Source organism: Calidris pugnax, unplaced genomic scaffold, assembly GCF_001431845.1.
Source record: "Calidris pugnax isolate Ruff unplaced genomic scaffold, ASM143184v1 scaffold18, whole genome shotgun sequence".
NCBI lineage: Eukaryota > Metazoa > Chordata > Aves > Charadriiformes > Scolopacidae > Calidris > Calidris pugnax.
Window position 1 is genome coordinate 7,334,978 of NW_015090812.1, and position 17,618 is coordinate 7,352,595.

Consider the following 17,618-nt stretch of genomic DNA (forward strand, 5'->3'; position numbering starts at 1 on the left):
GTCTAAATCTGAGTTGCCGTGAAGAAGGGTGAGAGAGCCTCCAATTTTTAAAAGATGATATTCATTAGCAAAGAATGGCTGGGTGCAGCTATGATGCTGGAGGAGGTGTGGAAAGGAATGAAAAATTTGGAGGGTTTATCCTCAAAACTGGTTCCCCATCATAGGTCTGGGACATCTGCCATGGCAGGAAATAGTAATGTAGGATGTCACGTGGTTCCCCCGGTAAATTCATGCTGTTACCCAGCGACCTTTTGGTTAAAGTCGAATGCTATAATGGAGAAACTAGAAAACCCAGATAAAATTCATTGTCTGAACTGTTTGCTGTAGCTCCTTACTACAGCCTCTTCTTGACACGTTCATCGTTCAGCTTCCAAAATATTCAGTTTGACCATTCTCAGAATAAGAGAAATGGAAGCATACTTTTGGAGGCAGCAAGTAAAGGAACCAGTAAATATTTGTCCCAACTGTGAATGTGCAGCTTTCGGCATCTGCGTTTTTGCCTACGCTAATTCTCCTGAAGCTGAACTGCCATAAACACTCTGGTGGTGCCAAGAGGCTTGAAAATCGGCATCGGGAGAGAAGGAGGAATAGAGGCCACCGCCTCCTGATTGCAAAGAAGCCCGAGGTCTAAATGGCAACAAAACATTATACATAACGTCTGATTCACCGTGTGGAGAATGTAAAGAATTGAGACCTCCCGACACAGTTTACATTGGCCCTTTTTATGACTAATTGTGCAGAAAATAGCTCTGCTTGTAGTGTGCATGGAAACAGTTCAGGTTTCTGCTGTGTGTCAGCTAATGGGCTAGCAAGGCTTTTTTAGCACAACTTCAAAGGCTCTGGCAATGGAGGTCCTTTGTGAGGGAATTATCTCCTGCTCCTTTGTACCCCTTTATCCTTCTAAGCCATGGAACAAAGAACTGTGAAACAAAGAGACAAAGTAATTTGTAGTAGATCTCTAGACCTAGATAAAGTACATAACATTTGCTTAAAAACGTTTTTTCTGCTTCTGTCATCAAAACATGGTTGTGTTTTTCTGTGTAGTTCATTTAAGTTTTGAGGGATGCAACCTTATGCTTAGGTATGCTATTGATGGGGGTCACCAGAATGTCTGAAATGGTAAAGGAGAGCTTTAGTTTCTGTGGTCAATTAGAAAATACGTGTCTGTTACTGTTAGAGTTGGCTGAGAAGTTTATTTCTCTCCGCCTCGGGATATTCCACTAAGAAAGGAAGAAAATGGGATTTTTTTTTCAGCAGTGTGTATGCGTGTGCATGCACACGCTTTAAGGAAACCATGTATTTTTCACCTTTAGTAAAAAAAACACAGTGGTTTATTCTTTCTTTCTTTCTTCCAGTGAAAAATGAAACCTTGGGGAGGTAAGGAAATGCATTACATGCATCTGCTTTGTGTAGTCCAAAGCACAGTTCTTAATTAAAAAAAAAAAAAAAACCCAAAAAAAAAAAAAACAGGGATAGAAGATGTTTGATTAATGTTAGCAACCATGCCGTATAATGCGTTCCTCCAGTGTCTCCAGATCCTCTGTCTTGAAAAAACAAGACGTGAGTGAAAGGAGAATAATCTTAGCCTCATCAAATTTAATGAAGAAACTCCCCCCAAGTGCAGTGAGCCCCACTAGTCATTCCACTGCAGTTATGTTCAAACTGCAGAATGATTCTCTGTTTAGCACTGGGTCTTGTCTGCAAGCAAATCCCGTGAGTATCTCCTTATCCTTAGAGGGCATCCACACCTTTCCTGGTCATATTTAAAAAAAAAAGAACTTAAACTGTTAGGAGAGGCTGTACTGCATATCCCTATGCCCAAGTACGGACTTTCACTTCAAGTCCCTGTCTAGAAAATCTTTTATGTCTGCTTTCTCTCCTCTTCCCATACTTCTATGGATTTCCCGAGGCAGTTGGTGTTCTGACCTCTTGGATCCAATTTTCATCAGCTGTCAAGGTAAATTTGGTTAACACTGCAGGAATAGTTTGTTCAGGTTTAGACTGAAGAGGGAATAGTGATGGAGAAGCAAGAGCATTCCTCTGTCTCTGTCTGCTAGGTCTCTAGATACACTAACTTTTCAATAGTTAAGCTTTCTTGAATTATTTTTTTTTTAATGAAAATTTCCAGTTTATTTTTTATATCTATAAATAAAACTTAAATTCGCTGACATTATAAAAAAATCTGGCAATTATTACATATTCTGTTGGCATATGTGGGCAGCCAGAGGCTGGGATTTGATGTTTTTTGCTGAGCTAATCCACACTGAGCTTAATTGTCTCTAATATACAGGTTAAATTGGTATTCGTTACATGCCATAAACTGTCAAAAGTATTACATTGTTATCAATATCAACAAGTGAACGCTTATCTCAAATTGTATGTGACCAAGGAGAGTCATGTTATATGACTCTAATATGTAATTTTTCATATACAAAATTTTCCTGAATTTTGAAACTGGGAAGGATAATTATGATTGACTTAGCAGCAGGAGGCAAGCCAAGAAGGAATTTCTTTCAGGAATTCTTTAACCCTGGAAGTACAGCAATGACATGAGGGGGGTTTCATGCTTCACTTTACCCACCTGCACTGGACCTCCCAAGTGCCATCTTTTTCCTTAAACCTTCCCCTTCCCCATGTCTTTGATCCTGTGGAGCTCATTGCCATGGAATACTGTGGATGGCTGTTGGGAAGATGTCTGTGCTGGGTGGGAATGCTTCTGGTTTGAGTATGTATACTTTCAGTTTTTCCATCACTGAGGTGGAGCATGACTTCAAGTTGCATGTATTGTGCATAACGAGATAACAAGTTGGCCACACAACAGCATTAGTGTGACGTAAAATAAACGGATACAAAAGCATGTGAATTCTGACTGAGCAGAGAAGTTAAGACAGGTAGTAGTCAGAGCTGGTCGGTATAAAAACCTTGCAATCAGATGAAAAGGATGTATTAACAGGGGAAGCTGATGGTGAGGTGGGTGGTGACTACCCAGATGTATGTGGGAAAACCCAAACAGGAAAATTTTAGGCAGAGTCTAAGGCTTTGCAAAGCTGGGTCATGCCATTTCCTAGCAGTTGTTAAAGCTACAGGATTATTCGGGGGTCAGCTTGAAGTTGTTCTTTGGTTTTGATTGTTCTGTTTTGTTTTGTTTTCTCTTGGTTGGACTGCAACAATGAAAATATTTTAGTATGTGTTGATTTGTGGACCTAAAATGAAATAATTGTGTTCACATTCAAGTTTTTAATGAAGATATTTATTTATTCAGGGATTTGGAGTTGGGTAGGGTTTTTTTTAATGGAAGATGGTATTCCTTCCTGTTAGGAAGGACAAGATTAAAGAAATAAGCCTTGGAGCAGATGGTAAGGAGATTTGTAAGATGGAAATTTAGTCCCTGGTCTCAGGCGAGGCCCTGGGGACATTCATTCCCCACATAGGTGGGTTTTATCTTGGCGGAAACCACCTCTTCCATGTAATTCCAGTCCAAATCCAACACAAACTCCTAGATAGCTGGAGGACAGTTCCCAAGAGAAGGGGTTATGGCAGAGGACAAAACGGCTTGAGGTGACTTACCCTGTGGAAACACACATCTCACTACTCTTACATTCTTCTGCCATCCTGCACAGCAGATCATTAGTCAAACAAGCTAGTAGGTTTCATCATGCTCTCCACATAGAGGGCAGGAATGGAAAGTCCAGGAGGTCTTTTGGTCTTCATCCACCACTCAAAGGGACTGGCAGACTTTCCTGAGGAGCTTACGGTCCTGATGTTTTGTGGATTAGGAATCACAGATGTTGCATAGTTACATTTTTTTTCTTGGTTTAAAGTGGTTAAAATTGAGTTATTTTGTACTGTTGTAATGTCAAAGATTTGCTGGATTCAGGATGATCGTTTACATTAAGAAATCTCTTGCTATCTAAGACTGCAGTTCAGGAAAAGTAGAGTGTTGTACCATGGACTCAGAAACATCTCTGACTTTGACACCTTTGACTTTGGTTCCTCAATGTCACTTTGCCAGTGACAGAATGGGGACCTTTGTTTGCCTTGGCCACTGCATAAAAAACCAGGATATGATCAAATCCAGTTAATCACTCACAAATGTCTCATTTCTTGAATCTCTGAGGGTGTGTAACACATTTTTGGGACTGCTCTCTGCTCCTTTGGCTTTTGTTATAAGTAAGTTAGTCAGGGGAAAATCAAATTTTGAGTTTTCTTAAAAGGAAGTGGAGGAATCCTGGAACACACTAGGGCTCTGCAAATGTACATTTAATCATTTAAAGAAATGTCTTTTGGCTAAAAGCTCTTACCAGTGCTTGCAAGTTGCACTAAAAGCCGTACAACTACATCATTCCCACAACTGATGCAAATTAGCGCCCTTGTTGGCAGTGTCAGCAGAGCGATGCGGGCTTAGTGAATACTGGGGACTGAATTACTCTCCAATTCATAGCAACTTTGAGCAGAATGGGTGAAGTGTCCTAGGGGTGACTCTGCTGGCGGTTACGCCAGCTCCTTGCACAGTGGCACGCATGGAGAGAGACTCGGGCATGTCCTGCCTGCCTTGTTTATTCTATTAAAAGCATTTTGGCTCTGCTATGGAGCCGGGCAGTCAGAGACATCTCCTGCAACCACTTACACTGTTTTTTAAGGCAAACGCGCGCTCTCCCAGCAGCAGCAAACCAGAGGAGCGCGTTTCCACACGTGGCACGTGGTGGAACTCCCTGCTGCAAAGATGTCACGGGGCAAAAAGTACATGGAGGTAGAGGCTTGAGCACATTTGTGGTGAATCGGTCTATTCAGAGCTGGCAGTGAGACGCGATGACCTGCATGTAAATGGGGGTCACCCAGCCATGCAGAGCTGGAAGCTAATGGACATAATGGGGGAGGATCATTCTGCCCTTTCCCGGTGTTATTCATATATATATATTTATATACCTTTAATATTCACTGTGGGATGCAGTTGGAGACAGGGTATTGGGCTATGTGGATTTTAATAAACCTGTTAGTGGAGTTCTTGCCTCTTTACTTTATACCTCTAACCCATCCCGAAAACAATGTCGGATTCTGACAATAAGTTGAAAGCTTTGGAGGGATTACACTGCCTTATTGAGTCTGTACCCAAAGCCCTTTGAGGGCTCCCATTGACTCCAGTGGGATTTGGTTCAGACCTCAAGTGTATAGGACTCCCTTAAGTAAACTCTTTCAAGGCCCATACATGCTGCAGTGCCTACTCGGCTCTTTGTTACTTCTGTGAAAAGGAATGCGACCTTTACACTTCTAGCGAAGAGCTCTGATTTACAGGACTAAATCTTCACGTTTTGGGAGAGATAAGGTTACCATCCCAGCTCCTCCCAACCCTGCTGTGCAGGTGGCTGAGCGGTTGATGAAGCAATCCCTGAATCGCTGCCATTTTAGGTAGATGAGCACTGAGCGTGCAGTATGGCAGATTCAGAGCTTCTTCATAAGCAGATGTCCATGAACAATGGTAGGCAGGGTGGACATCTGGGGTTGTAGGTTGTTCCGATTCATGAGTCAAAGCCCTAGTAATACTCTTTTCGCCGCTGCAGAGCCATTCTGATATCCATGCTAGAAGTTCTTTGAGGTCCCTTCCAACCCTAACCATTCTATGATTCTATGATTCATTTAGTCCATGCGTATACTGAAAATGGTCACAGTGGAAGACCAGGCTAGCAATTCATCTTGGTTTTCTTTCATCCACCCAGTCACTTAGCCACATGAGGGGAAGGGAGTAGATGAGATGGAAGAATACCTTATCAGATTGTACGCTGTCTCTTCCCCTGGCCATTGCCAAAGGCTGCAGTGGGCTACACAGTGAGTAATTGAGCCTGAATTCCAGCAAATCATGTAACGTGCCATTCTTGCTGCTCTAGCTTCTGGTAACTTTGCCTCCCAAACCTGTTGTTCCCACAGGAGAAACTCAAGCGAGTGAGAGGAGCCATTTGATTGACAGTGCTATTTTCTACCTGTATTTTAGGTCACTTCCTGGGTAACAACACTGTGATTGATGTACTGAGACAAGCAGGATTTGAAGTGGAGCACACCCCTCCTGGACAACCAATTGGAAAGTAAGCAGCTGTCCACAGACTATTAATCACTTTCTCTCCTCCTCCTCGTTTTTTTCTCTCCCTTTTTCTGTGACTGACCAAGATTATTGTATTAGTGTAGGAGGGTGGGTAAGGGGGTGAGGAACCCCTCTTTCTCACCCAAGTTCCAGACAAAAAGTGGATTGTAAAGTATCTGTAGTGTGAATTTGGAAACAGATGGAGCCTCAGTGGCTGGCTTTTTTCACTTGTGGACATTATTCAAGTCACAGCTGCTTAACTGCACCAGATGAGAAGCACCACAGTTTCTTTCTGTTTTCAAGAAACATCTTATCGTGCTCTTTTTCCCCCGTAGCTGTTTTGTCTTTTTCTCTCCATGGAGTTTTAGTGGCTTCTCCATTGCAGGGCAGTGGATTGTCACCAACTTCATTTTCCAGGCCTATCCCTCAGGCTACTCTTCTTCAGGTGGGATTGGAGTTTTGCCTGAAGGACCAGACTTAATGTAGCAGATACACCTTGGAAAGCGTGTTCAGTAGGTAAAAAGAGATTTGATATTCCCTGAGATGCTCCATCCATCTGATCAATTAAAGCAGGCAAGAAAGATTGATTTCCAGGCTCTTGGCAACTTTCGTTAGGATAAAACGTGGCACAAAATTGTCCTCAAGTGGTGAAACAGACTTCCTTCCTTCCCTAGACTTTTCTCTTTGCTGGCCATTTAGATGAGGTCTCTGTCTAAAGATATCATAGACAAGAAAACTGGGACGGATGGTGAGAAGACCATTTAGCTTTGCAAAGTTAACCTTTCCCCTGCATTCTGCAGATAAAAATTGGCTGAGATTGCTCTGTTATAGGATTGTTATCCTCATTAGGAGAAAGCGTTAGCAGCATGCTCCTGTCCCTGGTGGGCAGACATGACATGGTCCAAATATGAGGTGAGTTTCAATATGGAGGATTAATCGCAGGGCTAGTAGACCATGTCTGAAAAAGCTATGTTTAATATAGTTGGAAAATCTGGCTGATCTAACCTTGTTTGTGAAACTCTCGCAATGATTCATATAGAATATAATATGGCTCAACTGTACATAAGTGTCTTTGACAGAGCATTTATCCTAAATGCTTCTTGGAATATGTTTAGCAATAAAAGCACAGTCTTAAATAACAATGGGGAAAAGAAGAAGAAAAAGCAATCAAACACAAGGAAGAGCATATATTCAGAGGAGGTTTAAGCAGCACTTTGGCAGAGGGAGAAAAACCAACATGGCACAGGGAAGAGCATTAAACACTATAACTGGCTGGAGCTGGAAATTTTGGCTAAAAATCGACAAAAGGGCCTGTTTATAAAAATACAGCAAAACAACAAACAATACCAAAACCACTGAGGTATACCTTTCCTAGGTTTCTGACAAAGAAACTTTTCCTTTCAGGGAAGCAGGCACTTTCCCCAACAATTTTCATTTAATTGAAAGTATCGTCTTCCCATGAAAAGTATTTCAACTGGAAATTCTTAAAGTATTAATTTATTGGCTGTTTGCAAGCCCTTGAGAAGAAAGAAAGATACAGTAGTGTGAGAGATGTCCAAGAATAGTCTCTGCTCTTTATGGTCTGGGGATATGTTTATACATGTCATCACAGACTCAAAATAACGTGATGGGGCAGGAAAGTTGAAACAAAGCCACTGCTTGATGTTGACTTATTTGCGAAAAGGGGCACCTCTGTGTATGCATTCCTCCACCTTGGCAGCAGTGGCTCTTGTTCATGACGTCTTCCCTAAAATTGTCAGTCCCTGGGGGAAATATACTTGAAAGCGAGTGGACTTGGACTCCTGCCCGGAACAATGCATATGTCCTCAGTTGAATTATCCTACACTTGGTAGCTTCTGTTCCCAGCTCCAGACCAGAGTGTTGGGCAGATTGCTCCCTTTGTCTGGACTAGTACCCGAATTTCAGTGGTATCTTTCCCAAATGCTGAACGTACAAAACTTTATTAAGGGCTGCACTGATGTGCATGAGGACTGGATTGGGTTGAGAGAGAGCACATGGTTGTATTCCATAAAGATTAGATGCTCTGCTGATGGATGTGTTCCTATGGTCTGCCAGTTTTAGATGAGAATACAGAAAGAAAAAGAAATGGCATGGTAAAGAAATCTATAATTACTACTAAATTGTATTATTCAAAGTGCAGAAACACTAGAAGATTACAGAAAGTTTATATAGTCTATACATAGACTATATAAAATATAGTATATATAGAAAGTTTAAATAAAAAGAATTTAAATATATTCACAGGAAGCAGCTTGCTGCCTTTAGAAAAAAAAGAGACTCCCAGACCTGCACATTGGCATCTGTATTTTCATTGTCCTACAGCTGGGGCTGTAGCCATCAGAAGGGCTTGGGGTTCCTCTCCTAGAATAGCCTGTATTTTGTGATTTCTGGCTGAGCTGCAAAAGACTGTTTAATCAAACACAGTTATGACAAAAGTTGACATCATGGTCAGAAAGCACGGCCTGTTAGTTGTTGGGACATTGGGGTTATGTTGCTGTAATTAAAACTCTTAAGGAACCTTCTGTTTTTGTCTACCACTATTTTTTTTTTGCTCTCCTCTTTGCTTTTTAAAAGATGAAAAAAAAAATATGTTTGAAAATAGTTAGAAAGGCCCAGAAGAGGAACCATTTCGGGGTAGCGGTTATACTAAGCTTGTGTATACATAGAATAAACAAGTAGAAGCTCAATAAACTTTGAGCTGCCTGCAAGCAGAGATTGTTTTCTGCTTCACAGAGCTGCAAGTGTTTTCATGGTGATTCTTGTGGAGCCATGCATGAAACCAGAGGTATTTCTCTCCTCTGCTGAAACCCAATGGAGACATTACTGCGTCTCTTCCAAAGGAGTTGTATAAAGGGAGTCAAGCCCACTGCATTGCATTCTGGCACTGACAGTTGAAAAAATGGATAGTGTTCAGGGAAGATCAGCTGGACTCTAATGTAGAGATTGGTGGGGGTGGACAGCACATGGAAAAAATGCAAAGATTGGAAAAAAATTAAGCAGCTGCATGCTTATGTTTTGGCCAAGGAAATTCAAAAAAGGATTGTTGTGGACAGATTGTGCCCAGAAGGACCAAGAGGAGGTTTGGAGGTTTATCATATTGAAACTAAGGGTGTATTTGGCTGAATATTAATGATTTCTTGACAGTTAGTGGCAGGACAGTCTTTCTCAGGTTAAGTCAGAAGCCTCATTATTTGAAAGAATGGAAGTAATTTCAGCAAAACACTCATGCTATGTCCTACTTACTACCTATGCTGCTTTGCCCAAAAAAGGAAATGCTATTTTTCTTTAGTATCTCTGTTCCTACAGTAGTATGATTATTATGCTTGAAATGATTAGCAGTCTGAACTTTGTTGTTTGATAATAACAAAGCAGTGGTATCATAAATAGGTGGGATAGTCTGGTATTGGTGCTTCAGCTCTCCCATCCATTTCAGTATTAGAAAGGACAAGAGAATATCTTTTTATCAAATAACTAGTACTGTTCATGTGTATTAGAAAAGCCTTGGGAAGAGTGAAACAGGACGAAACCCAAACTGTTTATGCTTTCGGTTACATACAGGCTGGGTCAAGCCAGAAGATTGTTGGCTTTTTCTTTCCAAAATGCTAAGCATGGGTTGTGAAATGGCTGCTCTTTAAGCTGACCAAAATGAATACCTAGAGCCTCACATTTCTGTTGTCTAGTGACAAGCACAAATTTGAGCCAAGTTCTTCCCTTCTTGAGGTACTAGGGAAAAGTAAAGTGAGACCTTGGCAGGCTACAAGAGATAGCCAAGGCATGGAAGGGTTTAATGGCTCCAGAATCAATGAAGTGGCAAAGAAAGGTTCATAGAGTGTATAAAACTGGCGTGGAGCTATTTGGGGCCTCTCACAGACTGAATTTTCGTAGTCCCCTAGCTCCTGTTGGTCTGCCTGGTGCTGGCCTTTCTGAGCCTCTTCTAGAATCCCACCAGCAGACTATTGAAAATACCTTCTTTAAACCTCAGTCCCTGTCTGCAAAAGAAACCCTGTTGTACTCAGCATGCAGAACAATACCATAAACACTTGAGAACTTATCCTTACATTGGCTTCATTTGTTTATTTTGTTGCCTGCAGGAAAGCATCCCAAATTTGTTTGCCTGACAACCTTCAACAGTATTCGTATTTGCTGTGTATTTTGCTGGCTGTCCTCCTTGTCCCCAAATAAAGTCATTGGAAGATGAATGGCTGAATCAGTATCTCATTGCTTTGCTCTGAGATAAGAAAGGCAACTTTTTTTTTTGGTGGGGCTTCTGCCAGTTGGCCGTTCCTGCCCATCTCTGTCTTCAGAAAGCAGGGCTGCGTGCTTGCGGTGGGGAGAGAGGAGGAGATGGGAGAAAGTTTCCCCTCAGATGGATTCCAGTGACTTGAGCAGAAAAGGGCCACAGCTGCTTCACATTTAATTTGAAACAGCCAAATTGCAAGATCAATCCCGGAAGCACCTGTGTCCATGATGACTCTATTGTTAGTGGGTTCTCAGAATCGGCTCTGACCTTCCGCCACGCGCCAAGCCCTGACGTACTGCACACCGTTTCCCCGGCCAGAAAAACACGCAGCAGTGCTCATTTCCATCAGACTGCTCTTTCAGATATTATGCTCAATGCTACCTTCTTTCAAAAATGGGAGAATTCAGAGCAATCTTTTCTTTCTGACCATTTGAGATTTTATTGTAAACTCTCTGAGCTCTGCTGTGGAAATTAATTACCCTTCCTCTTTGTCTGAACTTCCTGGCCCAGTCGAAGCAGCATGTCTTTGCTCTTGTAGCTTATTTCTGTTCTTCTTTCTGAAGCAAAGAGCTTTCTCCTTCACCTTTTCCTATAGCATCCTACAGGTGCTACATCCTATAGCATCCTGACTCCCCTACTCAGCACTGCCTCATGGTGGAAGTTTCTTTGCTCCATGGTGAATGCTTTCTTGTTTCCCATGGAATGAAAGCACACCTGATCCACACAGTGATGCAGCCTTTTCACTCCATTTGGATCCATAACCTTCAAGAGGTGACATGCAGAGATGGGAAAATGTTTGACATAACGTTCATCGTAGACCCAAATTGGTAAAAGTGCCAGTTCAATAGATTATACCCCAGAAACTTACGGATGCCATCAGAGCCCTTAGGAGTCTCCCAGCAGTTGCCATGTTCCCTAGGATGGCCAAGCAACTTGAGCTTTCTGTTGCCAGCCTGGCAGGGTTACTCTGCTCTGCTGCTAATGTTCAGGATGTGTTTGGGAGAATGTTAAATTTGTAGTGAAATACGTAAAATTTTATAGAGAAAAGAGGCAAATGGAAAAAAAAAATGGGAGCTGCAACATTTTCATTGAGAAACTGAGTTAACTGAGAAAAAAAGAAGAGCTGGGGAGATGTTAGCACATTCTGCATCTCATCTCCTCTGAGATAGGGAAAAATGCACATTTTTTTTTTCTGTGGGTGGAATAATCTCCCCATTGGGATGCTGCAGTTCTTAATCCTATTGTAAACCTTTGGATCTTTCACTTGATCTGAGCCTGAAGATCATACTCCCTTCACTAGCTTCCTTCCCTCAGAAGAAAAGCAAACCCATTATTTAGGGAAGTTTCTCTGACAGCATAATTTGCAGTAAGAGGTGTATGGGGATTAAGTGGGGTTCATCTACATGCATTGACAAATTTATTGCCTCATCTAACATTGGAGAATATAACTACTTAATGCTTAAAATATTTAGTCATGAAAATATGCACATTACATTTTCCGGAGATTCCCACATGCCTTTACAATATCCTCCTTTGCTATTTCATTGTCTTTGTGTCTATAATTACCTTATAGCCACAAAGCACAGGGTCTGAGCCAGTCAAAGTAACTACTGGGGAAAGAAATTGAAGAAAAGCTCCAAGATGTGGTAGAGAAGCAAAGTCAACTCACAAGTTCTCAGCCATAGAAACCTAATTATCCTGTCACTTCCTGAGCAGCACATTTCTTACGGCCAATGCATCTGCATGTTCTTCAGGTCACTTTTAAACACCAAACACCTTCTTAAAGAGTGGAATTTAACAAATTGCTATCAAAAAAAAGATCTGTGAAAGAGCAGGATAATTCATGGTGTTGGTGGAAGAATAGGGAACAGATCTTCTCAGGAATTTTGTGCTTGACCGGTTCTCCCAGTGGGACATTCACTTTTCTCTATAATCAGATTTTATCCTTGGCAATATTTCTGGTTTCTTTTGAAAAAATTATTTCATATTGCATATCATTCTCTTCCTTGGGAAGTTGCACACAGGGCCACAGGGGAACCTGGGCTTGCTTCTTTTTGCTGAAGGGCAGCTTGCTTGCTGAGCTGTCCTGAAGCCAGTGTTTAAGGATTCTAGGGTTTTGGCTGCTCTGCAGCCCATTGGTTTTAGGAGATCTATATCTCATGCTCCGTAAGCTATCTGTAGTCAACTGACAGAGCCTTGGAGGCTTCAAAAGTTCAGAGCTAGTTCTTACTTTATTTCTTAGCCAAGTTTTGGAGTTCTGAAGAAGCTGATTTTTCATCCTCTTTCTGCTTCCAGCCAGCTCTAATTGCAGATCTTTTCACCCTAAGGTCGTTAGTATAAGATTAAAATTGTAGTCTATAGTTAGTGGAGATAAAGCTGATCCAGACTGCACTGAAGTCAACAATAAGGCTTCCATCAGTGCCAGTAACTTTCAGAAATCATCTTTAATATGAGATTGCTGCTGATTGTCTTCTTCCTTTGACTGTGAGGAGCCATGAGGGAAACGGTAGAAAACTGAGAATATACTCACATAGTTGTGCAGATGCTTATGGTAGTCAGCATAAAAAGACTGGCTTTTCCAGCAGACTGCTCATGGTTGTCCTAGCCAGAGAGCCCAACTTGCTTGCAGGAGGTGTCTGGCTAGTTTTAGATGACTGATCATTTTGTAAAGTGAATTCCCCTCCAATTTGAAGGACTTGGGCCCCATGTTCAAGTCAGACAGTGTCCTTAGACTTCTTAAGCCTTCGGAAGAATTGGCCCATCCTCTCCCCAGAGCTACATGGAAACAGTGAGATTGTCTGAGTTTTGTGTTTGTGTATACATCCTACACTTGTCCTGTGGATTGATGGCCTCTGTCCCAAGCGATATCAATCTGGGCTGAAGTGCAGCTGCACTTTGTAACAGCTCAAGGAGCACAAAGGTATCAAGTGGTATTGTGTGGTTTGAAAGATGTCGTTTATCTAAGGAAGTTTGTGGTCTGTTTGCTGTCACTCTGTCTTTGCAGTGCCGACTTCCCTTACCTTCACTATCATGTTGTCAAGCAAAGAGACCTCACACGTTTGGACAGATAGCTTTTCCACTGCCAGAGCTGACTTCTTTTCCTTCAGCAAGAGGGCTGTGGGTTGGGTTGCAATCAATAGAAGAACTTGATTCAGTGTGAATGTAATTGCTAGTAATTTTGCTTGCAGGGAGCTCTCTAACATGCATGTGTTCCTAAAAAAGGAACAGAATAAAAGGAGTCAATGAATTTTTTAATTGACACTTTCACTTAAAATTCCTTCAAGAATTAAAAGAAAACAGTTGGGGATACAGTTTTCTACATAGGATTACACTAACAAGTACATTCTGCATCTTCGAGAGTGATCAGGTGTTCATAGGGACGTTCTTCTCAAATTAAATGAAGTTAGAAGTACTCCAAAATAACATTGTGTGACTGGTGGCATGGCCAAATGACTCATTGTGGGTAGAACTTGTGGCAAGCTGTGAAATTTACTGACACATTTCTGAATTACCTCCAAAAGTAGAAGGTCACTCTTATATAGATAAAAGATGTGATAACCTTGACATTTATTGTCCACTTCAGTGCGAAATGGCCTCACTTTTAACAGCTCGTGGTATCTCAGCCAAGCCCGGTGGCTTCACACAACCCAGATTTGGGTCTGAAATGACTGTGTGGATGTCACTCTAGGAGAACCATGGTGAAGGCTCAGGCTAAGAAACATGTATATCAGCTGTTCCTCCTAGTTAAGTGCTAGTAGTAGGAGCAGAAATGCCAAAAAAGTAAGTTCTTAGAACAGGACCAGTAAATTAAGAATGGTGAATGTATGAAGCACTTGTCACAGTAAATAGCTTAGAAGCCAGAATATATTTTCATGTCATAATCATTGAATCATTTTTATGAGAAGTCAAAGTAAATTCACATGTAATCTGTAAAGTATGTAAAGAGTTTAATTCATTCTGTAAATCATGTGTTGGGAATACTGGGTGCAGCTCCAGATCAGATATACTGCAGAGAAGCTTTAAGGCTTTAAAATCCTTCCACAAGCTAAACTGATCTCCAGAACCTTTGGAGGTTCACCCTCCTCTGGAGCTCTTGCTCCATGCAAGTGAAAGTCATGCCAATATGTTTCCTATTTCCTGGGGATTAAACTGCTGTATTTGATGACTCAGAACTTCCCAAGAAAGCAACTCAGTCGCTCACTCTGTCTGAAGCGGCCTCTGGTATCTCAGAGGACAAGTCTTCTCCTGGGCAGTGATTCATGATTTCAGAGCAGAGAATCAGCTCTCCTTTTTTTTTTTCTTCCCACAAAGTTAATTAATAAAACAAATTTCTATTAGTGGGTGTTGAAAGACTTTGGCTTTCCACCTACACTCCCAAATGCTCTGCATTCCAGGGAGAATGAAAAATGGACCTGTGAACAGAAACAGGAGGGAGGAAAAACAGATCAGATGCTGTGTATGGATATAGACGTAATGGCTGTTGATAGATACGATGGAAGAACAGCCTGAATTAAGACAATTTCCTGCAATTATGATTACTAAAAAACCACTACTACAGTAATCCATTTTTGGAATTAATACATGCAGATCTGGAGATAAAGATTGAGGCACAGAGCGTGACTGACAGAAACTGAATTATCAAGGCCTCCGCCTTGACCTTGTGTTCAGGCTGGTGGTTGGCATGGACCAGAGTTGTTCTGCTTGTGAAAATCAGAACCTTTACCACTGTGACAGACCTCTGAGACTCTGGTTGGTCAGGAGAAAGGAGCTGGAGGGTTTATCCCATCATGGCCAGTGTGGACCTGGCTGTGCCCCGTCTGCTTCATCTGTAGCCCCACCATAGAACAGAACTTTTTGTCAGCAACAAGAATTAAATAAACACCCAGTATGGTCATAACTCCTGTCGACTTCAGTGAGAAAACAACTGATCCCACAGGGGACCAGTGATGATGGGAAGACTAGTCTGGGGATATTTCCTCACTTTTCTGCTGTATGGGATGTCAGACCAGCTCAAAACTATGTGAGTGCCACTCTATGCTGGTCGCAGCTTGCAGAGGAAGAGACCTAATTTGGTGCTCTCATTTGTGGATAAGAGCACACTGAAGCCTTTCTCCACTGACACCTAGGACACACGTCAGGTGAAAGATACTAAGGTTTTCCTGCTAACCTGCAGCATCTCAGCAGGAAAGTCACAGACAGGCTCCAAGTGCTTTGATATCCAGTGCCCTGTCTGGACACTAGATTTGAATCTCCTGTCATCTGACCCCAGCTTCATGTTTTCAAACATCTCTTGCAAAAATAAAGGCACTCACAGAAATACCTCTGTTGAGACAGTATATCCCTGTTTATGTTTGAAGGGCCGATACGAATCTGGAGTCCCCAGCGATCAAAGTGCATATTCACTGAGATGAGCCCCATGTTGTGTTTGAAGTGAGCGCAGCGCTTTGAAACAAGGATGAAGCAGGAATAAATCAGGATGAAGGATGTGGGGCATTAACTCCTTTACATGAAATCCCTGCTGGAAAGACGTGGCCAGTGTTCCAAAGCTTTCCATGGAGAGTGCTCGGAAGTTGCATACCCCAGCCTATTTGTGGAAAGCTAAACAGTTCCCTATTGTCCTTGATGTGAAATGCTTCCCAGATAAACACTTTCCCCCTCCATTGAAGAAAAATGATACAGCCTCTCCAGAGCTCTGACACAGAGGGACTCCACTGGGCTGCCACTCAGCCTCTGCAAAGTTGCTGGTTTCTGTTGGCGCTGGGCTGCGCTAAAGGCTATAGTTCATATACATGCCAGCATCGTTAAGAAAAAGCTAAGTTATTGAGTGAGACAGGGACAATCTTCAAGGGTTTAATAACATGGTATACCCACATCTTTGTGTCTCTGGCTTCATTATACCCCTGGAATGTAAATCCCAAACCACAGTGGCTAAACAAGGTTCACATGGATCTCAAATACTTTTGTGGTATTGTCTCCTCCTGATTTTTGAAGGGGAAAGAAAACATTGCTAGCTGAAATAAGCTCACGTGGTTCTCTATAAGCAGAGCAGTAGACCTCTGCTGCTGTAGTGGGTTTAGATGTAACATTGCCTGCATTTGCGGCATTTTGAGTCATTTTAAGGAATTATTCCTCACATCCACAGAGTCAAGGCATCATATTCCAGCACAAGGAAGATCCAGAAGTCCCTGCGTGAACTTTGGAGAGAGAAAGCTGATTTCTGAAATCAGCAGTGCTAAGAATCAAGGCTGTCTATCACTAGGGTAATAGTGGTGGTGGTTTGGTCCAGGTCACTGGATGGCTTTTCCTCTATTTTTCTCATCCTGGCAGATGCAGATCTGGAGGACTTCATTGTGTCCTCACCTCTGACTCCAGTTAGGGCACAACATGTAGTTTTGTTGGGTGCCTGCTTCATTCCTCCATAGTGCCACCCAGGCTGAAGACCTCTTCCCAGGAGCAGCCGGTCATTCCACTCATTGACCTATAGTCAATGGATGCAGTAGGTGCACAGATTTGCTTTTAGCCACCATTTTGTCAAATTGAACCTTGCTTTGTATTTGTGACTAAGGAATCACCTTTCTTCCCCTAGAGGCATGTGATTTCTTTCTAATGTTAAGTAAGAATTTTGTGCTTGTATCCAGGTTACATCTAGATTAGGTTTTAGGTCAAAAATGAAACCGGAAAGTGCAACCTCCATTGACGTTTAGCAGGTATTGAGGTTTTAAATCCCTGAAGAAATTTTAGAAACCTCCCCTTTAAGGTTAAAGGACATTGACTTGAAAGAAAGCAGAGTTAACAGGTGTTTTATTTGTTTGTTTTACAAATGTAGAATTGAATTCAGGGTGATTTCTATGTATTCATACCTATAGCAATCATTGCTGAATGGTCAGGAATTCCCGCTCAAATCAGTTTGAGGTGGCAAATGAAAGGTACGGGCAATCAGAAGTGTTTAAAATGAAATGATGGAGCAGGAGACTGATTTTATTTTCTTCTTCTTTCACTACTGGGCTGCACTGTCCCACTTCTCTCCCTCTTCACCTCCCCTGCCTTTCCAGGAAACCCCTGGTCAGTCTGTGAACAATGGACCTGTGAGGTTTAGGAGTCCTGTGTGGCCTCAAGTTACGCCAGGGGAGGTTCAGGCTGGATATTAGGAAAAAATTTTTCACTGAAAGGGTTATCAGACATTGGAATGGGCTGCCCAGGGAGGTGGTTGAGGCACCATCCCTGGAGGTGTTCAAAAGACAGGTTGATGTAGTGCTGGGAGGTATGGTTTAGTGATGGTGATGC

The 17,618-nt window shown here is 42.0% G+C and overlaps 1 protein-coding gene across 1 annotated transcript in view; it reads left to right on the forward strand.

The window, feature by feature from the left end:
* Positions 1-17,618, forward strand: part of TRABD2B (TraB domain containing 2B) — a 300,643-nt gene that overhangs the window by 245,043 nt on the left and 37,982 nt on the right. The window contains exon 5 of the mRNA XM_014938939.1: positions 5,987-6,077. Coding sequence (XP_014794425.1) covers positions 5,987-6,077 — 91 coding nt within the window. The remainder of the gene's footprint in view (positions 1-5,986; positions 6,078-17,618) is intronic.